Source organism: Labrus mixtus, chromosome 8, assembly GCF_963584025.1.
Source record: "Labrus mixtus chromosome 8, fLabMix1.1, whole genome shotgun sequence".
Lineage (NCBI taxonomy): Eukaryota > Metazoa > Chordata > Actinopteri > Labriformes > Labridae > Labrus > Labrus mixtus.
In genome coordinates this window covers 11,287,723-11,310,614 of record NC_083619.1, presented here as the reverse complement: position 1 = coordinate 11,310,614, position 22,892 = coordinate 11,287,723, and the positions used below count along the sequence as shown (strand labels likewise).

At 41.0% G+C, this 22,892-nt stretch overlaps 1 protein-coding gene across 1 annotated transcript in view; it reads right to left on the bottom strand.

Annotated features, from left to right (window-relative positions):
• LOC132978494 (uncharacterized) overlaps positions 1 to 22,892 on the bottom strand; it is a 59,885-nt gene that overhangs the window by 17,423 nt on the left and 19,570 nt on the right. The window contains exons 2-9 of the mRNA XM_061043700.1: positions 20,119 to 20,741; positions 12,350 to 12,489; positions 9,426 to 9,524; positions 7,268 to 7,399; positions 6,322 to 6,441; positions 4,814 to 4,852; positions 2,019 to 2,084; positions 220 to 279 (exon numbers count right to left, since the gene is read on the bottom strand). Of these exons, the coding sequence (XP_060899683.1) occupies positions 220 to 279; positions 2,019 to 2,084; positions 4,814 to 4,852; positions 6,322 to 6,441; positions 7,268 to 7,399; positions 9,426 to 9,524; positions 12,350 to 12,489; positions 20,119 to 20,188 (726 nt within the window). The 5' untranslated portion in view covers positions 20,189 to 20,741. The remainder of the gene's footprint in view (positions 1 to 219; positions 280 to 2,018; positions 2,085 to 4,813; positions 4,853 to 6,321; positions 6,442 to 7,267; positions 7,400 to 9,425; positions 9,525 to 12,349; positions 12,490 to 20,118; positions 20,742 to 22,892) is intronic.

The following is a 22,892-nucleotide window of genomic DNA, read 5'->3' as shown; positions in this document are numbered from 1 at the left end:
GGAAAAGCGGATTCAGACACAGACCCGTGTCTGACTTGTTTGTGGTTTGGGAAATTGTTTTAGGCTGTAATTCATGACCAAAAATATGAATGACAGTTGAGCAAAATATAGTTCAACATAGTCAAAGTGGGCTTAAGGAACTCCCTGCAAGAGGATCTTAGAGAGAGGTTTGTATGGGAAAGAGTAAAGAAACAAATAATAAGAAATAAAAACACCTACAGTCATGAAATGGCGTTTTGGGACATCATAGATCCCTTCCTTCTGCTGACTGGTTGGGACCTGCGTTGAATTGGAGGTCGATTCAAACGTAAAGAACAAAATAAAAACAAATTTTTATGTTTAGCCTTAAAAAAAAACAGAATTTTACATGAACTGAAACATTTCTATTGAAAATAAATCTCACTGCTCTCTCAATATAGTCCTTTTGATTAATAATTGTATCTTTCAGAGTAACTGGATTATGCAAATCCTACAGCTGTTTTGTTGAATCAATTCTACTTAAATCAATATTGATTTCTAACAAAGCTTGAGGATGCTGTGTGCTGGTTCTGTGAGTATTAAGAAAGCCTTATTGTTATTCTGCAACAGTGTGTCTCAACTGGTTCATCTGACAATACGAAGATGCCTCAGCTCTGCCCTCCTTTGTATATGTCCCTTGCATTTATTTCAACTATCTGTCGCTTTTAACCTCGCTGCCTTTCTCTCCTTCTTGCCCTCAACTGGTTAACTCTCCGTTACGTTTCCCCCAAGTCTATTGATCTTGTTTCATTCGGAGATCAAATGGCATGGCAAGTGATTAATCTCTCTCTGCATCTTTCATCTTCAGAGGAACGCAAGATACATGGGAGCAAAAAGAGGAGGAGGAGAAGAGGGAGAGAGAAAGGGAGGGAACAGGGTAGGATTAAACCATACCAGCGGTCCCTGGAGTCCGAGCTGGTTGCGTTCAAATGGTCTAAAGCCAAAAGGTCAAAGTGTTGGCAATATAAAAGGAGCTTTGGGTGAACTATCCAGACAAAACAGCTGACCTTGACTGTTCTGCTGTTGTTTTAGATGCTATGTGAGGCATTGTTTTCAGCATTAACCGGGCTGCCTTTTCATTTTATTTCAGTCTTTTTAAAGCTCGATACATTTTCAGCGGAAAAAAATTGGGATTTCTGTTTTTTTTCCCCTTTTGGTAGTTGTGACATCCACCAAATCTTATGCACAAGGGTTTTTTAAAACTCGTGATGTTTTCAGAAAGTAAATTGTTTTTTTCACATTTTTGGTATTGGCAAAGTCTGCCAATCTACACTGGATTCAAACAGATGTCTTATGAACAAGGTAGTAATAGAAACTGTTACATGTAAGTAATCCACTGTCATTTAATCAACTTGATATCATCATCACTGATATTGTCAGCTGTCCATAGATTAGAGGCATATATAGTTACTGCTCATGCTAACTGACACTTCACTTTTAATATATTAAACTGGTGTGGCTTTTTAATTGTGAAGGAGCCACAGACAACGAAATGTGTTTGTTACTGCGCTTCAGGCTGGCCTTGATTGTTCATCCAAAAATGAGTCTTCAAATTATATAAGCAATTATCTATTATTGAACTGAGGATTGGTTTATTCCTGGGAGTAATTGAAATTCAATCTATTTTATAAAAACAAACATATATCAGCAGTCGCTTTCCTGTTCTATTTCTGAAAAGTAGCTACTTATGTGTTTGCTGTGTTTAACCCTAAGAGACAGGTTTGACTGAAATGTAAGGAACAAAAAAACAATCTTTAATCTTTTGCTTCAATGATTGTTTCCTGAATGTTCTTTTTAATCTTCAGCCGCAGTAAAACAGTAAGCTAAATTTAATCTACTTCTATATCTCCAGAAAGTCCTATCTTCAAGACCAAGCTGTGCTCTGTATCCTCCATAAGAAAGGAGCTATAAAATCATACTGTTAGTACTGTTACTATTACCATCTACCACAGGGTATGAAGAAGGAGGGGGGAAAAAGGGGGCAATGCTTGTCTTTGTACCTGATAAACGCTCTCCTCTGACTGGGGGCCACGGAGGGGTTCGTGTCCAGCCTCAAACACTATGTACTAAAGAACAGAAGTAGTGGGCGAGGTGTAGAGGTGCAGAGAATAATGAGATGGGAAGACAAAGTGAAAGGTTGGCATATAGAAGAGAGATACAACAAGAGAGTGAAACATGACGAGAATAAATGAAAGCACAGGGGAGCGAGGATGGTGTCGAGTGGGGAGCAAAATGAGATCAAGAATATAAAGGGTGTAAAAAAAAAAAAATAGGGCATTGGAATAAAGAATGGGGGGAGATGAAGAGAGAAAGAAAAAAGAGTGAGGTGGGAGGAGGAAAGAACACAAGTATAACAGGTCAGGCAGTAGTTAAAGGCAACGTGAAGGTCTAAGTTAGAGGTCTCTGTTCTACAACAGGAATGTGATGCTTCAGCTCAGACCTACAGGTCGGAATATATTGCTTGAGATCCTCAAGTCCTTGAATCCGTTGGTCTCTGGCCTTACAGTTGGCATTATGAAATGTCTATGTTGATCTCAAAATGTTTAACATTTTGAACAAAATAAGCTTTTTTCACTTTCTTGCCAAAAGAAAGACGTGAAGATTGATACCTCTTTCTCACATGTATGATTCATATGAAGCCAGCAGCCAGGAAGCTTTGCCTTAAGACTGGAAACGGGAGGAGAAGCCAGCCTAGCTCGTTCAATTTTTACTTATTGTCTACTTTCTGCTCTGCAGAGATAATTTCTTCAATTAAAACTATGACGAATCTTTAAAAAATTACAACCAAAGTGAGACTAAAACTAAATAAAAGTAACCATTGAAGACGAGTTATGTATCTGAAAACTGTACTACATCTTTAGTAAACAAATAAAACCAAACATTAATAAGAAAGAAAGAAAAAAAGGACTCCTGGCCTAATTAGTATTATAACCTGAAGTCTTATTCAAAACCTGCATTCATCAGCAGAATGAAAGTAGGTCATTGTACTGAAGCTCCTGCTTTATAAAATGGTATCATCTGCAAAAACTAGAAGGCCACACTCTTACATTATACAAAGAAAAGTTAATTAAGGCTGTTTGTATAATACTGATGCTTTTTTCAGTTAGTTTTGAAACTAATGATGAAGTTTCAAGATTTTTGTGGATGGCCAATCATTGTATTCATCAAAAGAAATACCACTTTGTTTTAGCATACTGGACTAATATGTTTTTTTTTTTTAAACCCAAAAAAGTAGGATTGTGATTTTCTCCTTTACAAAACATTCTGATTCAAATCTAAATTCATAGGCTACAGTCCGATTCATAGTCAATTCAATATAATCTGCAAGTATGCTCATTCGATTCCATCTGATGCAAATCCCATCTCTCCTGTCTTAGTTTCTCTGCGATAGTGAATATGAAGTCTACATAACGTTCAGACAGTTCTTGTTTGTCTTCATTCCTAAACTGATAACAATATCTATTTGGTATATTGTTACTTGGCTCAAATGTATTAATCTGTCAAAAGCAGGACTCTCAACAACACGGTTCTTCGCATTCGAGTTGTGGCGGGAAAGTCTTCAATATTTGGCTCTGCTGGTTAGCAAACTTTAGCCCTGCTTTCTCCCAAAGTGATCTTAGTCGCTTTTCTCAAAAGCTTCCAGACGATTTCTGACTTTGTTTACTCCTAGTAAGACACCTAGCTAACTAGCTAGCCACCTACTGCTAACATTACCTTTGTGAAAAGATAAAAAGTCAACAAAAGAGTCTCGGGAGATTGAAGACACTAAACACAGTTTGCAGAACAAGCGCTAAAGCTTCAGTAAACCTCTTAGTAAATGTAAAATTCTACCATCAACCGGTTTGTGTTACATTTTCACAAATCGAGGTCTCTTACAAGGATTTATAACGCTAAGGTTGGTTACCGATTTGGATTGTTTAATCTTTACACCACTACAAAAAAGTTTCCAAAATAATGCTAGGACTGGCCTTGAACAAATCAGATACTGTAAATAATCATTCAAACTTTAGGTGCTGGCAGGCGACTGTGTTCCCCTCAGACAAGAAGAGGCTAGCTCTTCCCCCCGTTTCTATTCTTTATGCTAAGCTATGCCAATTCTCAGAGTCTCAAGCTCCATATTTACTGCACAGATGTGAGAGTGGTATTGATCTTCTCAGCAAGAAAATAAATATATGTATTTCCCAAAATGTCAAAGTAATCTTTTAAGATTGTGGCCACAGTCTGTAGTTTTGTCAACCAACATCAACATAATCGATAAAAGCTGCAAATGGAATGATTTATGTAAAAACACACTTCAAGAGCAAAGAACAGGTGATCTGGGAGGTGGCTGGACGTACCACTGAACATAGCATTCAGAGTAAGAGTTAGTGTTGTCTGTATTCAGTGTGAGCAAACACACAGAAAAAGAAAAGTCATGTCAGCCAAATAAATACACAGGGGAAAAACAGGGGGGTGACAACCAGTCAAGGTGGGGTAAGGGTTGTGTCTTTGGAAGAAATCAGAACATTGACACAGATCAAATAAAAAATATGGTTTTACAACACTGCACTGGCAGATGGGAGTTGAATGGTTGAACAAAACTTTCCGCTTTGATGGTCTACTGTGTATTACTGAAATGGTGGAATATCATGAATCATTAATTCAAGCTGATCAGTCACTGGAGGAGATATTTGAATTACGGATTAATTGTTTTTGTCAATTCTGAGCTTTAAGAGTGAAAACAGCACAAGTGAAGCTAGAAAAGCATCAAGGTCAGCAGTGTTTAGTTTCCTGCTCTGTGTGCCGACAGACCTACCTGGTACACTGGATCGTCGACTTCGTCCTCCAGGATGGTCTGTGTGGAAGTGGGAAAGGGTAGATGACACATTTTGTTTTTCATCAGTCAGACAGAGAGATGCCGATTAGAGTAGAAAAAAATGGAGGAGAAACGTCAAAACACACAAAATATAGAGATGTTCCCAAACCACTTTTCTTTCGATATAACAAGAAAGATAACTAGACTTGAGTACTGACCAGCAGTACTGTCGTTTGCTGTTGTTGTTTGATAGTTTATCTTGTTAAAGATAATGCTTTCATAATCTGCGTTGTCAAGCATATTTTCCAAAACCCAATACTGCATTTTAGGTAGTATCAGAACCATAGATTGTATAAAGACTGGACAGCACCAAAGCTCTCGAGAAGTATGAAGCCAAATAACTTGGAGTTCCCCCAGCTGACTGGCAGCAGTACAGGTTTCAATCCTGCCTAATTCATGTTAAAGCCTGATTTATACTTCTGCATTGAATCTATACCACAAACGCCACAGGTTCTTGTCGCCCTGTACCTACAGAGAAGCCTACGTATGTAGCCTGACATTTACAATATCTCTCTAGTATTACCGTTGTTTAAAAAAATTATACAGAAGGAAGAATGCTACATGCCAGTAAAATCCACTGCTACTCAATATCTATCAACTCCAACTTAATACGTTCGGTTTCAGTCGCCATGGTGTCCTGTACACAAACAAGCAGAGAATTTGGTGGAACAGAAAACTAGCGAAATAAAACAAGTATAGAAATCGGACCGCCAACTAGCATTTTTAAGTAGAGTATTGCAGAGCTACACAGACACACCAATGCACAAGCTATATAGTGTTCACCACGGTGTTGGCCACTACAGGCTTAACAGATCAAACATGAGGCTAATTAAAATACAATTTTGTCAAACGTAGTTTTATCAGTAAGTTTAATGTGAGCAATAATTAGCAGACAGCTCCAGCAGTCAGATCTCTTATACAAATGTCTTTTCTGAAAATTACTTCACCATCTCACTTTATCTGCCTCTGCAGGGCGGTATGAAGACATGTCATCCATCTTTATATAAAGTATACTATCAGTAATTGTATCAGCATCTTATCATTACTGGTTTTGGTATCACAACAGCTCTAAAAAAAGCCCCTTTGTTTTTCTATTTTGCCTGCAGCAAACATCAGTATACTGACAAGCATGTTTTGTTTTAATGAGACACTGATGTGTTATATAACAGACACGCCAACACATTCTTTTCCCGTCACCCATTCATGACTCCAATAAAAAAAAGATCACCCAAACCTGTTGCATTTCCATTATATCTAGATATTCAACATAGAAATCAGTGTTGCAGACAAACACAGTCTGCAATGCACTTCAGAGGAAGCTCCAACGTGTTAAGATCTTTGTTGTGTGAATGAGTCGCTGGCGGAGTAATAATGTGTGATCTCGCCCCCAAATGGGAAATGAAGCTGTTAAAAAAAAAAGAAGCAGAAATGTGCTCAGAGTTTCCTACCTGGTAGACCGCCTGCTCACACTGTTTGTCCTTCTGAGCCTTCTTCTCCATCTCCTCCCGCTGTTTAATATCGTAGATGAGCGTGAAGAGGTCGCGCAGGTCAATGATGAGAGGCTCGGCCTTCAAGAGGAGAAAGGGTACCAGTCGTTTTAGGGAAAAAGGAAAGAAACTGAACAGAGTTTTGCAGCACATGTCCGATGTGTCCTTGGGCAAGACACTTAACCCTGAATTGCTCCCGGTGCTTCGTTGGCGGCGTATGAATGAGTATGAATGGATGAGTTACTTCTGATGGTCTCACTACATAGCAGCCTCTGCCATAAGTGTATGAATGGGTAGGTGTGACATGCGGCGTAAAAGCGCTTTGAGTAGTTAGAAGACTAGAAAAGTGCTATACAAGCTCAAGTCCATTTACCATTTGAACAGTTCCTTCACGGTAGTTGTTCAGAAACAAATCAATAGGCCACTACACAGGATTACTCCACAAAACAGACTGTACAGCCAAACAAAAGAGATCTCTTTGAGCTTTTTCTTGTACAGTTGTCTCAGAAGTCTACGCTATAGCTCCCGAGCTCTGGTTGCATTTAAGTGATGGAACGATCAAGAATTCAGAGCAGTGACCTTACATTACTTCCCATCTTCACGTACTGAGAACTTTGACTGGATAAATATTCGATATTTGATTAAAACCTAACCAGAAGCATGTTTCTGTCAGTGAATTATATACAAGACAGTCCCCAGCCTTGTTTATCCACACAGCTTTAATATTTCATTGTAATGTATATTCAATTAAATGACTTGGTCTCAGGCCTCATTACATTATGTGCAGCTTTAAAATATGTTCAAACCAAATGTCACTCTAATGGGCAATCATCTTTTCGGTCATGACGTTCCTTAGAGAACCTGAGACTTTTCTTCAACAGATCCAGCAGAGTGGAAAGTTACTCACCGACTGTGCCGTCTTGATGGCCACAAACCTGTGGTGACCCTCCTTCCCACAGACATAACCGAAGGCCCGGTTGTCCCGGGTGTCCTTGGCGATGTAGCTGATCTCGTGGACTGAGTGGTGATGCAGGAGCACCTAGGTGGCAGAAAGCTAAAAGTGTCAAATCAACAAAGGCAAATGTAGACAACTTAAAACATAAAAATACAACATCTACTTCTCGTCTTCTTCCCTCTGAAGATTGCGAATGTAAAAATCGTGGTGTGGTTTCATAATGTTTCACAAGTACAAGAACTGTACACTGTGTTGGCAGGAAAAGTAGGTCAAAGCTACTTTAAACATCTTTGCATAATGTTGAGCCAAAAAGCAGCCAACCAACACAGAGAGAGCCAAACTGTGACTGACAGAGGGAGGAGAGATTCAGAGCTGTTCACATCTCTATAATAAACATAGATGCTTTCAGTATGAGAAGCGATACAACAAGAAAAAACAAGACTTTAATCTCGTTGCATGATGTCTGTTGTGTGCCGTTGCATCAGGCTGACTGTCAGACATCTCGTTTTTTGATTCCGTATTCATGTCCGGCTTTGATTTATGAAGGATAAGAACATCTGGGATTTGATCGAATGTCAAAAACACCAAATTGGGAAGTGAGTAAATCTTCTTGTTTTTAAAATGTAGCATTTAATGCACTGACAACATTGTGAATGATTGGCAGGTTCTACCCTTGGGCATGAGCAGAAAAAGCTCACACAACATGACACTCTCCCATATATGTTTATACTTATATATATACCCGCACACACATAGGATAATCCATCTGTCACTCAGACACAGCCACCTGCCGCTCCACTATTAGCACAGATAAGCTAAGGCACTGGGGAGGAGCTTTCATTTGAATATTAGCAGAGATTCAGCAGGGAGCATGGCTGGTAACGCCTCGGATTAATATAAAATACAAAACTAATATGACTTGTCGACTTAATTCAGCAGAGAATCATGTCAGCTTTACATAAAGTATTTCCATCTAAATGCTCGCTGACGCTGCTGCCTGAGCTGGAGTGATCCCCACTTCCACCGTAATAACTCAGCGGGGATATTAAGTGTGGAGTGTTATTTACTGCCGGTAATCAGTAAATAAAATGAAGAGCATTAGGGGTATAATTTCCAAAACAACAAATGAGCTTGTCAAAAGCTGGTGAGCTGGTTGGTGGTGGCGGGAGGCTTAATGTTCCTTTTCATTACAGACGGAAGACACGCCACCATCACCAGCAGCCATATTAGGAAGAGATATGATCAAAGATGAGTGTTTTTTGTGGAAATAGACGGTCGGGGGTTAGGGGTGGGGGTCGGCAGCCACGGGACCAAACGCTGTTGCGTAATTATCAGTTTAGCGCTAATGACAGCTGAGGTGGAGCCGTGGTGTAATTAGCATTAGCGGCAATGATCATTAAGGGGTGGAACTGAGTGCTAATTATCGGTTAGCGCTGATGAGCAGAGTGGGCCTATCCAGCCAACACTACAACACCCCAGGACGGGGGAGATCGGAGCCCCCTCGATCATCCTGTAAATGGAACAGCAGGCCTCTGATTCCGCCAAGGGGGATGGAAGCCAAGATGGAGGCAGGAAAGAGCCCGTCTCATAACATCACCATAACATTGCTCGCTGTGCTATCATTAGCTGGCAGACAGGGGCTGAGTGATCTTAAGTGGGTCCTGCAGCATACCCCTAATCCTGCTTGGGTGAGTGTTGAAAGCAGTTTAAACAGGGTCAAATATCAAATGCAGGACGTGTTATTTATTGCTGTCAAGTTCGATTTCTGTTTGCTAAAGGGCAAATACTACATAGAAGGAATGTTGTTCCTTATTGAGCATCAATTCTTCTGGTTGAATTTGGCTTTTTTTTTGCAGATGCAGTGATGAAACTGATGTAGTAAAACCTTGTGTATCATATGACGTCCTGTGCAGGTATAGCATTTGACTAATATGTCAACTGTGCGAGTCAGGCTCGCACAAGATGGCGACCCTGGCAGCGGCTGTGAAGTGAACCGTGCAAGCGTCTGCCCTCTGGATGTCCTATACTGTAGGGTTCACGGTGCAACAGCTGGCAGAGGCCTCGTGGCGGAGCTGCGCCGCGAGGCCCAATCGCCTGACATTCTACTCACCCCTGATCTTTCACAGTAAATCTTGATCCCGCCGAAGGAGACCGTCAAGAAGACTCTCTGTTTGTGCTCCCCTTTGGAACGTGCCGAGGAAGCCATTCCCTGCAAGAGATTAAAGGAAACGACATGAGGAGATGAAAGGATATGAGCTCAGCGTGAAAAGACAGTGAGCCTTCTTCTCCTCCGACTCAGGTGAGTGTGACAGTGGGAGATGGGGGGGTAGGGTGACAGGAGTTACATAAGGTGTGATAGGACAGAATGTTCTTTCATGTGCCTTTTCTTGAAGCTTCACTCTCAGAGGAATTCACAAATTATTATTGCGGCCTTTTTTCTCCCCAAGCACCTTCTTTTTTTCTCTCTTTTCTTAAAGTAGGTCTACCGCACTTCAACGTGACATACACAAGTGCGAGCTAACAATAATAAGCTGAGATTTGCTGACAGAATGGATCGTGTTGCTGACCAACCACCTCGCTCCGACAACTTCACATAGTGCTGACTGAACGGCAGATCCAGCCTTTGATGTGTGATTTTCTCATGGACCTCAGCAGCTCCTTTTTTTGTTAAATTCCCGACTATAATAAAGAAACAATTAACATTTTCCCTGTGTTCTGTTTGACACGACCTGTGTGCTTGACATGTCTTTCAAAGAACAAAGACTGAGAGAGAAGAGAAGAAAGAGAGAACATAAGAGGAGAAGAAAGACCTGCCTCGACTGAAACGTCTTACAAAACTGCAGGCTGAGTAACATTGACAAGTGAACACCAGCTAGCCTACATTCCACCTCAGCTTGTTTCTTTTAAAGCTTAGCTAATATTTGAAAGCCAAGCTATTAATCAGCATCAACATCTGCCTCCATATTTACACCAGAGGAGCTGAAGTGATAAAATGGAAAGGGTATAAAAAGGGATAGGGAAATAAATGAACAAGAATCACCAAGAAATAAATTGAGTGAGAAGGAGAGGCGGGCGTGAGATTCGATGGATGTTGTCAATCAGCCATTGGCTTCTCCATTTGGTGGATTAGTCCTCAAGGCAGCAAGAGGCAGCTCAATAGACCCTGTCCCCTCCTCTTTTCCCTGTCCAGATAATAGCAGGTCCGGATCGACTGCAACTGGCTGGTGGCTGCTGACTTCAGGAGTCATATGGAGGGCAGGGCGGAAATGTCAGATGCAGGCGGTGAAAAAGTTGTTTTATTGGACATATCGCTTGGACTGGATATGGGTGATGAAAGGCTTTGCCTTCTGGCTATTCTGCTCTTCTCGTGGGGCTTCCCACACATTTAAGCTCAAGAGTGTGTGAGAAGATATTTTAAAAAGGCATGTATATACGTCCTATTTTGGAGACGGATTTATCCCGTAGCCACCTTCTGTTAAGATGCTTAAGTGCTGCTTTTTCCCGAACAAAGAGAGTGATAAGAATTTCCTGCTTTATACTCTGGAGCCAGTAAGCACTGCTGGCATTTAAGAGGATACAGAATAAACTTTAGAGAAGAGGAAGCATACTATCTATGAGTGTTATACAACTGTTGTGATAATTGACCATTTGCTAAACCCTGTAATAACAGTCCAATACTCCAACCATAGAAACCAACCATGGTCCTAGAGACTGTAACTCCCCTGTTGATTAAATGCAAAGTAGCTCTCTTGGACAAAAACAAAGATGTGACTCGGCCTCAGCACCTTAATGGGATCTTTTAAATAAATTCTAGTTCAAGTCTAGCAAAACGACTGGTTTTATTCACCTACTGGTTGTTACCACTTTAGCCTCTGTGTAGGCTACCGTTAGCTGCTCTGTACTGGTGTAGTCCATTTGAATAGTTTACCCTCCAGCAGCCCTAGCCAAACTTATTAATTTCCTTACCTAATATACTGATCATTAACTGGTGAGATTACTTTTCACTTGGGACACTTATTTTGCATGTTAAAATGTATGTAGCCATCAAGCACATGCTTAAGACGCCATGTTAAAGATTCACGTCATGGTTTGTTAATATTAGTCTCCTTTTAGACAAACTGACATTCATTAACTGCTAATGTCTGAGAATATTTTGTTTATTATTAATACTAAATTAAAATAGTAAAACTACCACATTGTCAATTTCATTATTATCACATGTACTACCTGAAAGGACAGGAGCAGAAACAGCTGAGCAGGGCCAGTTTAATATGTTTTAGTGAACTTTAATACACAGAGTCTTCAACCATGTAATCTACAATTCCAAGTATAGACTTTCTTTTTGACTTTGTCTCCTACTTTAGGGCTTCATTTGACCTGATTTACTTGCAACATTCTGTAAGGAGCAGGCTTAAACATTATCTGGGTCACATTATCACAGTTTGCATATGTGCTACAAGTAAAACATCATGGAATTAGTTTTAAAAATAGAAAACTGTGACTGACATGAGAAGACATGTGAGGCAGACAAATTGGAGGTGGGGTTGGGGGGGAGGGTATTATTAAGGTTCTTGGAGACATGCGCTTGAATGTGAAATTTTCCTAAGTGACATTTTGCTTAAAGTCTGAGAAGAGGAAGCCAGTATGCCTCCGAGGTCAGAAAATCTATATGAATAAATACAGAGCTTTGAGCAAAATATACGGCAGCCTATTAGAGGGGAAAAAAGCACAAAGCTGTAATCATTTGGCCAAAGAATATAAAACCAACACTGTGGTAGCTATTCAGCATTACAAAGAGGTAAAGAACAATACAGTTGGACTTTTATTTATCCCGTCCGCTCAGTGTTTTCACAGAGCTTCAGTGAATCATTTACAGGATAAGACAGTTACTATGACTCATTCTACGAACAATACAGACATGTCCGGGCAAGTCTTTTCCAAATCTGACTGAGATGAGTGACCAGGCTCAACGGCCCCCACAGACACACACACACTCACACAAACCCACACATGCAGACACACAGACTTTTGCACCTTCAGCTTCATCATGGAGTCCTGGCACAGCTTGTCCCCACGCGCCGCTGTCACCTCATCAATCCCGATCAGCTTGGCCTTGTAGCGCACACCATCTCCACGGAAACGCTTAATAAGCCCCGCCTCAGTGCGGTCCTGACCTGCGGCGGGAGAGACGGGGGAAGAAGAGAGGACAAGAAATAAAGAAGAGAAATTGGAACAGAGAGTGATTACAGGAAACAAGGATGTGTGAGCTCAACTGAATCGTACAACTTTAGCATCGTGCCCTGTTTATGTGTGTGTGTGTGTGTGTGTGTGTGTGTGTGTGTGCGTGCGCATGTGTGCGCATGTGTGTGGGAGTTGGCTGCTCTGGTATAAATATTTATAGAATAGGAAATGCAGAATGAATAGCAAATTAGCAGCGGCGTGAAAGGTTGAAAGAAAATTGAACTTGAAATTGGAAATGAAGTTGGATAAAGCCAGTGGACTTAATGAGAAGACAACTGGAACATTGGGAACACTCGAACATCGTCTCTTGCAGGGCATAGAGGGTCATCTGCACAGAAACCTTGGGTGAAGGGGTTACAAGGTGGCTGAGTGGGGGGCCCTCACTCCTACACCTCACCCATGTACGTTGTTCCCATGGGTGCTATTGGTAGTGACAAACCAGCTTGAATGGCGGCTATTGAGGGGAATCATTTCGGTCCAGTGCTCACCCATAATCCACCAGGCCCTCCCTGGGTGATGGATGTTTGGTGGGTGGTGGAATGGCGGTGTGAGACATTTGCAAATGTGTGTCTGGATGGCCTCAGGCTTTATAATGTCACCACCCCCCCCCCCCCCTTCTCCCTCCCATCCCTGTTGCAGATTATTCCGTCTGTCAATCTCTGCAGCTGTCCTGACACCACCTTGACACACACCTTTCTCATTTTTGTCTCTGCGCAGTCTGCCGTCATACTTTTTTATTACGAGGTTGTGAGCCTCAAGCATTGTCTCATGCCTCTTACAATGTATAAAACATGCCATCGTAACCTGTGCGGGGTTCGTCAGCCGCAGAACACAGACTCCCATCGCATTTACACACGAGGAGATAGAAGGATTGCAAAATCAAGGTCACTGGCACCTTGGAGAATTTAACAGTTTTTAGGCTCCTTGCTCAGTCGATTCTAGGTCATGAGCTTGCACAGAGCTTCAGTTCACACCTAAGATTTGTGCAGGAATAATGTTGAACATCCTTTATAAAGACTGCCAGGATGCATCCAAAACCATAGTAGGGTATTTAAATTATCATATTCCAACCAGAAACACAAACAACATCTATACTTCATCTACCTTGAAATAAATGGAATATCTTCCTCCATCACAGCAATTTCCAAAGAAAAATCAGCAGTTCAAATGCAAGCACTTGTCTTGGCTACACACACCCGCTCACTAATTCATGAGGGCACAATTCTCTAAAGGGGGGGAGGGCTTGCCGATGCTAAAGTCATTAAAGTCTCTAAGCAAGTGAATGTCAAATCTGGGTCTAATTCAGACTTGTTTCTCTGCCAGAGGATAATGAGTCTTATATACAGCCACCATGTACCTCTGAACATTAACCAGACGCTGCCTGACATGCACACAGCAACCATGAAGAGACATTAACATTCCCCCTTTGATGACAAAGTCACTAATAGACAAACTGTAGAGATTTCTAAGTATATGTAAGAGAGGGTGGACAATTATTACTGCCGTTCCCGATAAAAACCATCCCTTATACACCGACTTTGGTCTTTTCATACAGCGTTATGTATTCCATCCAGATTTTACTGACTCATACACTCTGTAATGTAATGTAAAATGCATGCTGCTCCACTTGCATTTTAAACACGATCAGTCCAATTCAGTGCGGCCCTCTCAGATGAGCTTTAACCAGATGTTCTTTGCCATTTGTTTCTTTACATACAGCGTGCCATTTCCCCTAATAACACTTCAGGAGAGATTTAAAGCTTTATGCATAGATCCTCAAAAAAAGTAGGTCTTGCATACCAAATGAGAGTCTTGACACAGTGGCATAACTCGTACGCTACGTGCTCTGGGTTCAGATCAAGACAAGCGAGTGTGCTGTATTTGAAAACTAAAGAGCTGCAGGGCTTGCTGTTTCATGTTGTTACACACTGTAGGAGAGGAAGAGGAGAGCAGGAGAAGGTGTGTGTATGTGAGGAGGGAGACATATATTCCTCTGGCTTTCTGGATTTACAATTACCCAAGGTTGAACGGTCCTCACAATATTTCTGGCCCCATAAACCTGATGCTTAAAATTTGTCTGACAGGGGGCTGCCTACAGCCTCCTCTGTAAGTGTGCGTCTAGGTGTATCCTACAGATCGGACAACATGACTGCCATTCACTCAGTCCTGGTGGTCTGAGATGTGAGGGTCCTGGGTTAAAATCCTTGATGCCTATGACCTTTATTACAAATCTTAATTCCCTGAAAAATCAGTTATTGTAATTTCCATCAACTAACAACATCAGTGCAGCAAATTTGCCAAATTTTCTAAATTTAAACTGATATTTATTAAGTTGGACCTTAAAATCAATTTCTACGACCACCTCTTGACACATTAGTCCTTAATCAGTAAATTAGATGCTTATAATCTGTCTGAAAGAAGGCTTCCTAGCCTCATCTGCTATTAGTCTGCATCTAAAAGTATCCTACACATCAGAAAACATGCTAGCCATCTGGCAGTCCTAGTTGTCGTGGATGTAAGGGTCCTGGGTAAGAATCCAGCCTAGGACCTTCGTCACAAGCCGTTTCCCCCAATATTTCGAGATGTTGGATACTTTTCCAATACCGATTCTGATACCTTGACTTGAGTATTGGCAATATTCCCAATTTGATTACAATTACTTAAAGAAACAAAATGTTCGTTCAATTCAATTGTCTGCTAAAACCACCCTGTTGTATTTATATTGTAACAGGTTTGATTTTGTAAGGCTTTTTGGTAATGGTAAAGGATCGGTGCATTGACTGGTAAAATTGGCAATACCCAAAAGGCTGAATCTTTGTTGGATACAGATAAAGGCATCAGTATCAGAACAACTCTACCAGTTACCCTCGTATCAAACAATCTAATAAAGACTTCAATGCCAGTAAACCGCCAATTTAAAAAAAAAGGGACCTCAGAGGGCCTTAAAACAAAATGCTATGATCAAAAGCCCGACAGCCAGGCCCTGAACCAGGACCATGGAGAGAACAATTACTGTTCGCCCTGCTCCATACTGTTTCAGGGCTTGTCGCTGAACACTGTGTTGCTACCTCCTCCTTGTCCCACTAGAATGGGGACAGTCAGAGCACAGATGGCAACAGATGGAGAGTCAGAAGTGCCCCTCTAGATATAAGGACTTGGCAACAGGAAACTTTTTGTTGGGGATCCGGGCATCAAGGCAGCTTAACCTTTGAACCTCTCAGAGTGTGTATCTGTGTCTGACTGTCTCTTTCCGTCAGTATCCCTGCCTGCTGGTAGGCCACACGCAATGCCTATTAAGCTATGATGAGAGTTTACCGCGATGTCAACAGTTATGAGTTTTCTCCATGCAGTGTGGTGGTCGCCATTATTTTCTGCATCCCTACACAGGGAATTTGAAATGAAAATGCTAGGTATGTCTTTTCAGTGCAGGGGGTAATGATTTTAAGCAGCAGTAAAGAGAATAGATGTCAGAGGAAGGCAAATCTGTCCTCGCCATCTGCCTCCCCCATGTGCACAAAATAACTTCCATAAGCCTCAGCAAACACGCAGATACACACATACAAACATTAGTAGCGGCACGTGTGTTCTCTCATTCGGCAGGGGCGGGTCCAGACTTTTGTGACTGGAGTGGCGCAACTTGGGCATTGAAATATGCTGGGGTGGCATGAAATGCCATGGGGAAAGACAACTCCCACGGCATGAATCTAACAGTTCTGTCTTTCATCCAGCATGAAGATGTAGTACAAATATTACTACCACTACTAGCTACTACTAGCAGCCCGTTGAAATATTATTTGATAATTAAGTTGGTTTAAACTTAAGTTCTACAGAGAAGATAGCCTATCATAGTTTGCGGCTATGTGGTGGCATCTAGGGTGGCCAATACAACCGCAGCCCCCTGGATGCACCCCTGTCAACAGGGACATATTGATGTCAAAATTCCTTACCAACTTTGGTATCAAGCATAATATTGAAATTTTGGTTTAATGACTCGTGGTTTAGGAGTTAAGGAACAAATGAGCAGCATTGTTCACATGTGCTATGTGATTTTATACCACTAAATCACTGAGTTACATGCCGGTATATTTATGTTTGTTCCATGTTGATGAGAGCGATTGTCTGTTAGATGGAGGCTCTACAACGCTCTTATTTCATTCTTGTTAAGCAGTGTATTGCATAGGTTAATAGGCAAAGCAACACATGATTTGGTAAGAATGAAAATACAGTTTGAAAAGGGTGAAATTGTGAGGATTTGTACTGTCTCTTACACTCTCACCAGTATCACACATGCAGTGCGAGAGCTGACTGGTCATTTAATCTGCTGTTTGCTTCCCTGCCTCTTTCTATGTCATGTTTCTACTTCTCTGTCCTTCCCGCTTTCTTTCCCTGTCTCTCTGTCCTCCATTCCTTGTCTCTCCTTTTGAAATGAATAATTTTTTTGTGCACAGATTACACTGGGAGAGCAACAGTTGCTATGGAGATAGAGTAAAGTCATGCAAGTAAAGCAATTCAGTTGATGGATAGAGGGGAGCTTTGGCTTTACTGTGGCAGGCAGAGTTTGCTGCAGTTAGATTTGTTTTTCCAGATGTTATTTACAAAGGATTCAAGTTAGCAGATACCCTTACAAACATCCCAAAAACAAAATGTAAGAAAGTGTGGGAAGGATCACACTAAATGCGCCATTTCGCTCTTAAAATCCAATCTCTGTGTGAGTAGAATGGGCAGTAAATACTCTTGATACCCTTATTATTAAAAGCCTTAAAGTTAACAATGAAATTGTTTGGTTGACATGTGTCCGTGCAAAAATACAGAATGTAGAAAAATAGTATTACAGGTAACATTTACAACTAGTGTCAGATATTCAAGTATGATAGAAAGGCACAGGTGTAGTCCTTGTTGACTTGGCTCAGGGAATGAAGCTCTGATGAGATGTTGAGCCTTTACCAAAGGAAGAGCATCATGTCTTTTAGTTAGCCTTGTGTTGTCTTATTAACATGTTGAATCTTCAAATGCAAGCTAGCCAGTGGTTGAGCTGGAGCCTTTGTGAATCCTTTGGCTTTGAAGTAAATATGGGTTTTAAAACATTATTTCTGGGGGTCAGCTCTTGATGATTGAGACATCTGTATGTTTCAAGGGCAATGTGTTAATTGACATTGTATGAGATAGGTAAGGGCTATTTTGTAAAAGTATCCTAATGTGTCATTGAGAGGTTATTGGGGGGACATTTTGGAGTTCTACAGATATTAATTTGGGCATTTGGACAAATATGCTTATTGACCATGAGGATGGCCCATATCATTTTGTGCAATGTGTAAAACTAAACTCGGTGTTAGCTTACATAAGCATAAAGATTAGAAGCAGGGGTATACAGCTACTCCAGGTCATACTGTACATTTGCAAGGTTTGTTAGGTCAAGGCATGTACAGTATCTTACTGCTGTAAATACTGAACTATTAACTTCTGGTTGAGTATCATTGCATCTGCTTTTCAGAATTGATTTAGCCAAATTATTATGCTATTTGACCTTTCACCAAAAGAAAGATTTCCACATTCATGACGGGTGGTGGGCCATTTGCTTGACTGTAACAGACTTTAAGGCTGGTCAGACACTATCAAGAAGCAGGTTTCAACAGTTTGGGTCTTCTGATGGGAACTGCAGAGGAGATGTGAAAAATGGCAACCTTGGAATGACACCGGTTTTGCTTGTTTCTTCTGACCAGAAAAATATAAACACAGCTTCATGTGAGGTTCTAAGGTTCATAAATCTGAGCCACAGTGTTCTTTACTTGCCCCCAGACCCAGCTCACAACCAACACAAGCGGCTGAGCAACATTCTGCATGCATTACTGTTGCCAAATTTCCATTCATATGGATCTAAATGGCATCTTTGCTGATTGTGACAATGGTCCCTGCAGCACATGTGATTAACATGCTAGAGTCAGGGGCTGATAGCCTGGGCTGATAGCCCCCTCTGATGAGCCGCATGGCCATGTGTATAATAGCCCCTCGTGCTGTTCTCCCCCCTCCACTTAACTCAAATCAATGGGCGCTCCTCCAGCTTGACCATTTATCTGAGCGAGCCGACAGGGCTAGTGAAACCGCCACAGAGGACCTGGCCCCGTGACCCGCAAAAGCCAGATTTACTGGACTAGCTGGAGTGGCTTTATTCATGGAGAAAGGAGGGAAAGCGAGCAGGGGAAAAGCATCCTATTCTTCTTCTTCTTTAGTTCCTTCCTGCTCCCAATGAATCTCACTCTTTCTACCTCTCTTTATGGTCTTCTTTCCTCCTCTCAGCCAATTCAATCCCATTTCAATCTCCCAGCCCATGCCTCGTCCTATTACATCACTAATGCTGTTCATCAAAGCGACAGGGTGTGAATTACCCTGTCCATGACACCTAAATCATGGCACTTCCAAACCCCGGGGCTACATGGAATAGCTGTTACTACATCTGGATCCCCTGAAAGAGACAGGGAGCCTCTCTATGGACTTGACTGAGTGAAAATATTCTTCCCATGTAGTTCAGCATTATTTAGCTCCATGCAAACATGACTGAAGGTTATGTTAGCAGCCTGGGGAACATGAGAAAACTGTTTCATCCTATTTTGTCCTGACAATCTTCCTGTCATCTTTACAGCACCCAAAAATCAGTCCACAACATTTCAGGCACAGGATAATCCTGATAGTTACGTATATCTCAAATATTTATAAGAAGAAACCTGCTTGATGAAAAATTCTAGCAGGCCTTTTCCTAACAATCTAAAAAACGTTAGATCGACCATTGGAAAGACCCCATTGAACTTGTTTGTGAAAGTATTTGTTTCCTGGATCTTTGTGGGCGAGTAGACAAATTCTACTTTAGTTTGTTATTTCTGAGATAATGTGACCCCTACATCACTGTAACCCTTCATGGTACATATTCACTATTTCAAAGTCTAAACTTCTCCACCAAATGCAAATCTGTTCAAAGAGTGTAGGACAACCACTTCAGAAACTCTTTGAATCTCCAAAAAATATATTTAGGCTTGCCAACAGCATTGTCGGAATAAGCAATCTTTTGTACAGTATAACCTGCATTTAAGAATGGAGCCTCATCCTAGACTAAAAGTACATTGTAGGGCCATGAACACTGTGTAAACATCTTTTATGTGTCAAATGTATAAAACCATTAAGGATCCTTTACATGGAAATTGGAAACAAAGGCTGTTTCGTTTACTATGACACCTACCCTGTCTCACAGGTTTCTGGCATTAAAAATGACTATAAAGAAACACTCAATCTTGTCGATGATTTTTTTTTTGTTATTTCGACATTAGTATTAATTTCAGTCTGTTTCATAACCAGTTAAAAAAACTCCTCAGAGGAGCTTTAATGAACGCATCCCTCTGCCAAACATTAGAAAGCTGCTTGTCTCCCATTCTGTCATTAAACCAGTATTTCTTTGTTTTCTGTCATCTTTTAGGATCATTTTTCAATCCACGAGATAAAGATAAATCCAATATTTTCCATGTATCTGTTAGACAGAATTATTAAGAGGTCTTGGTAATCAGAATTAGACTTACTTTTGACCCTCCTGGACTCCCTTCGCTGGCTGGTTTTGACACCCGGCTGGATCTCGGCCTCCGCTGACATCCTCCACTGCTGAGTCCCTCGTCCTGCTCACAGCAGATCCACCATGGGTTAGCAGCACGTAATCAATCCTCCTCCAAACTCCCAGTGTCCACTTCCCACCACTCCAGTCCTTCTCTCAGTCACTCTTTGGTAGAGAAAATCTCGTCCAAATCCATGGTGAGACGCCTGGTGCTCCTCAATAAATGAAGACCCAGCATTGAAATCTACGCTCCGTCACTTGTGGCGCATTTTGTTTGAGTATTGCTTAAAAAAAATATGTGAAAGATTGATTGAATTATGAACGAGGGGATGCTTTGGAGAGCAGCCTCAGAACAGGTTTGACATCTTCTGGAGGGTACCTGAGTTCTCTCGTGAAGGTCAAGTATCACATGGTCCACTGTTGCTCTTTTCCGAGTGTACGCCTATTGCTCTGGTGTAATTCCCCCCCGAGGGAGTCTGTGGCATTGATTGAAAGATATATTGTTCTTCAGAGTAGGTCAGGAGTGGATATTATTCTTTGGGAGAGCACTTCACATGCAGTCCGACAGCCCATCACAGTCACTCTCTCCAAGCACTGCAAGGCGAGAGAAAGAGACAGGTATGTCAGTCAATATTAAGCAGGAGGTGGTTAAGAATTAAAATGCCAAACACGTGCCCTTTGATCACTCATAACAATATTAATTTAAGACACAAAATGGCAGGCACCAATTTAACAAATCAGCAAAGATGTTGTCTCTTCTGGATCATCAATCTTTAAGGAGAGAGTAGCACATGTGTCCTGTCAGTGCCCACCCTCTAGGAAGACCTGTAGCAAATCTCTCTTGTTATATGTACTTCTTGAGTAAATGTAAAACATTAAAGCATGACCAATGCATCTGTGCATGCAGAGAGATTTTCAGAAGATGGATTGAAAATGCTCAGAGCTCAGGCTGACAGCGCGAGAGGAGGGCAAGTATTAGAGAGCGGTTAATGGCAGGCTGTTTCAAAGCAAACTCTGGTGGACATCCTGGCACAAGTGTCCATAAACTGGAACCCCCACACATTGTGCTTTAATGCCCTTGAATCATCCACTGCTAACACGGAAGCTGTGCCAAGCTGGCACAGCGGCTGGCACTGCTTGTGTTGGCATGGTGACGGGCCATTGTTGGAGAAAGAGGCCTTCAGCCTCTCCCTTCCTAAAAAGAGCTGCAGCACATAGACAACCAGGCACACGTTACCCTGTGTGACATTGTGTGACATTGAGAGAGGTGAAAGTGAGGAAATTAAAGGGTCATTTTTATTTTCTTTAAGATATATTTAAGGCTCACTTTATTTTTATAGTTAGTTTTAATTTGAATAGGGGAGATTTGAGAAATGAAACTACAATTAGACTACTACATCACTAAAGGATTTTCAGGTTCTTCTAAATATTTTTAACATTACCCCTACATTTCAACCAATTTCAGTTCTATCTACTCCTTACATTTTAAACTGGGCTCATTTCTTCAGCTTTTAAGGACATTGCTAATTATTTGTCTGCTGCCCTCCAAACATTCTGATTGATTTGAACTTAAATGGGTTGGACAGTAAGAAATGTAAAAGACAATTTGGTTGGCATATCCATTATGTTAATATAACATATGAAAAATGTAAATGACAAAACAACATAAATATATGTGGTTAGAGGGATACCAGAAGCACTCCTGTTGTCTCTCTTTTTAACTTAAATATATGTATCAATATGAAACAGAGCTATGGATCTAGACCCTGTAAGAGGAATGTTGTGATGTCTGAGCCAATAGGACTTGTAGCAGCATCATGGATGAAGTCTCTTATATGACTAGTCTGAGGTTTGACAGCCGGTGCTTATGGAAAGCTCTGGATTAAATAAAAGGATACCGGCAAAAGCAACGTTTGTCCTTGGGCTTAACTATTCTTTTGGTTCTGACCAATCATGAACTAATAAAACAATACTGATTCTGGTTACCCATCCCTAGCAGTGAGTCCTTATGTCAGGGAAATCTGTTTTTAAGTTCATTTAAAATATATGTTATCACACCAGTGTTTAAAGATTGCATCACATTAGTCAGGATTACAATATACATTGCTGTATCTATGTTTTGCCAAACCCTCGCTGCTTAAATTGGTTCTATTTTCTTAAAGTTATCAACCCTGGAAAACTCAATTTAACATGCGCTGCTCTTATTAACATGACTTTCACAAACTGAACAGCAATGTAACTTAAAAAAGAAGAGAGTCCTTTTTAAATCTGGATAATCCACAGACCTTCATGAGAGGAGTTTTCATTGGAACTACTTTATGGTCCCAAGAAAGCTATTTAATAAGGATTGTGGATTATCCACAGTAAGTGGGACACTATCTGCAGACAAAGATGGCATGTTGAATTTTTAAACGTAATTTTTTTGTCTTTGGAGCACCATGGATGGAATTCCTTTCACAATGCTTTGTGTGTTTTATACCAGGTCCAAGCAAACCAGGGGAGAATAGTCCAAATGTTACAATTGTGTCATTGATGCAGAGGCAGATTGTTTCTTTGAGGCATTATCGCGTGTTTGTATGTAACTCTCGTCTGCCTAATATTTTTCTCCAGTTAGCCTTAATCAGCATTTAAATACAATGTTTTCCCATCCAGAAGTAAAATATGGAGTTCAGAGCTCACAAACTGAGCTCAACGTAAAATGCTAGATGAAACTGGAAAATGTCCTTTCTTTTAGTAATGTGGGTT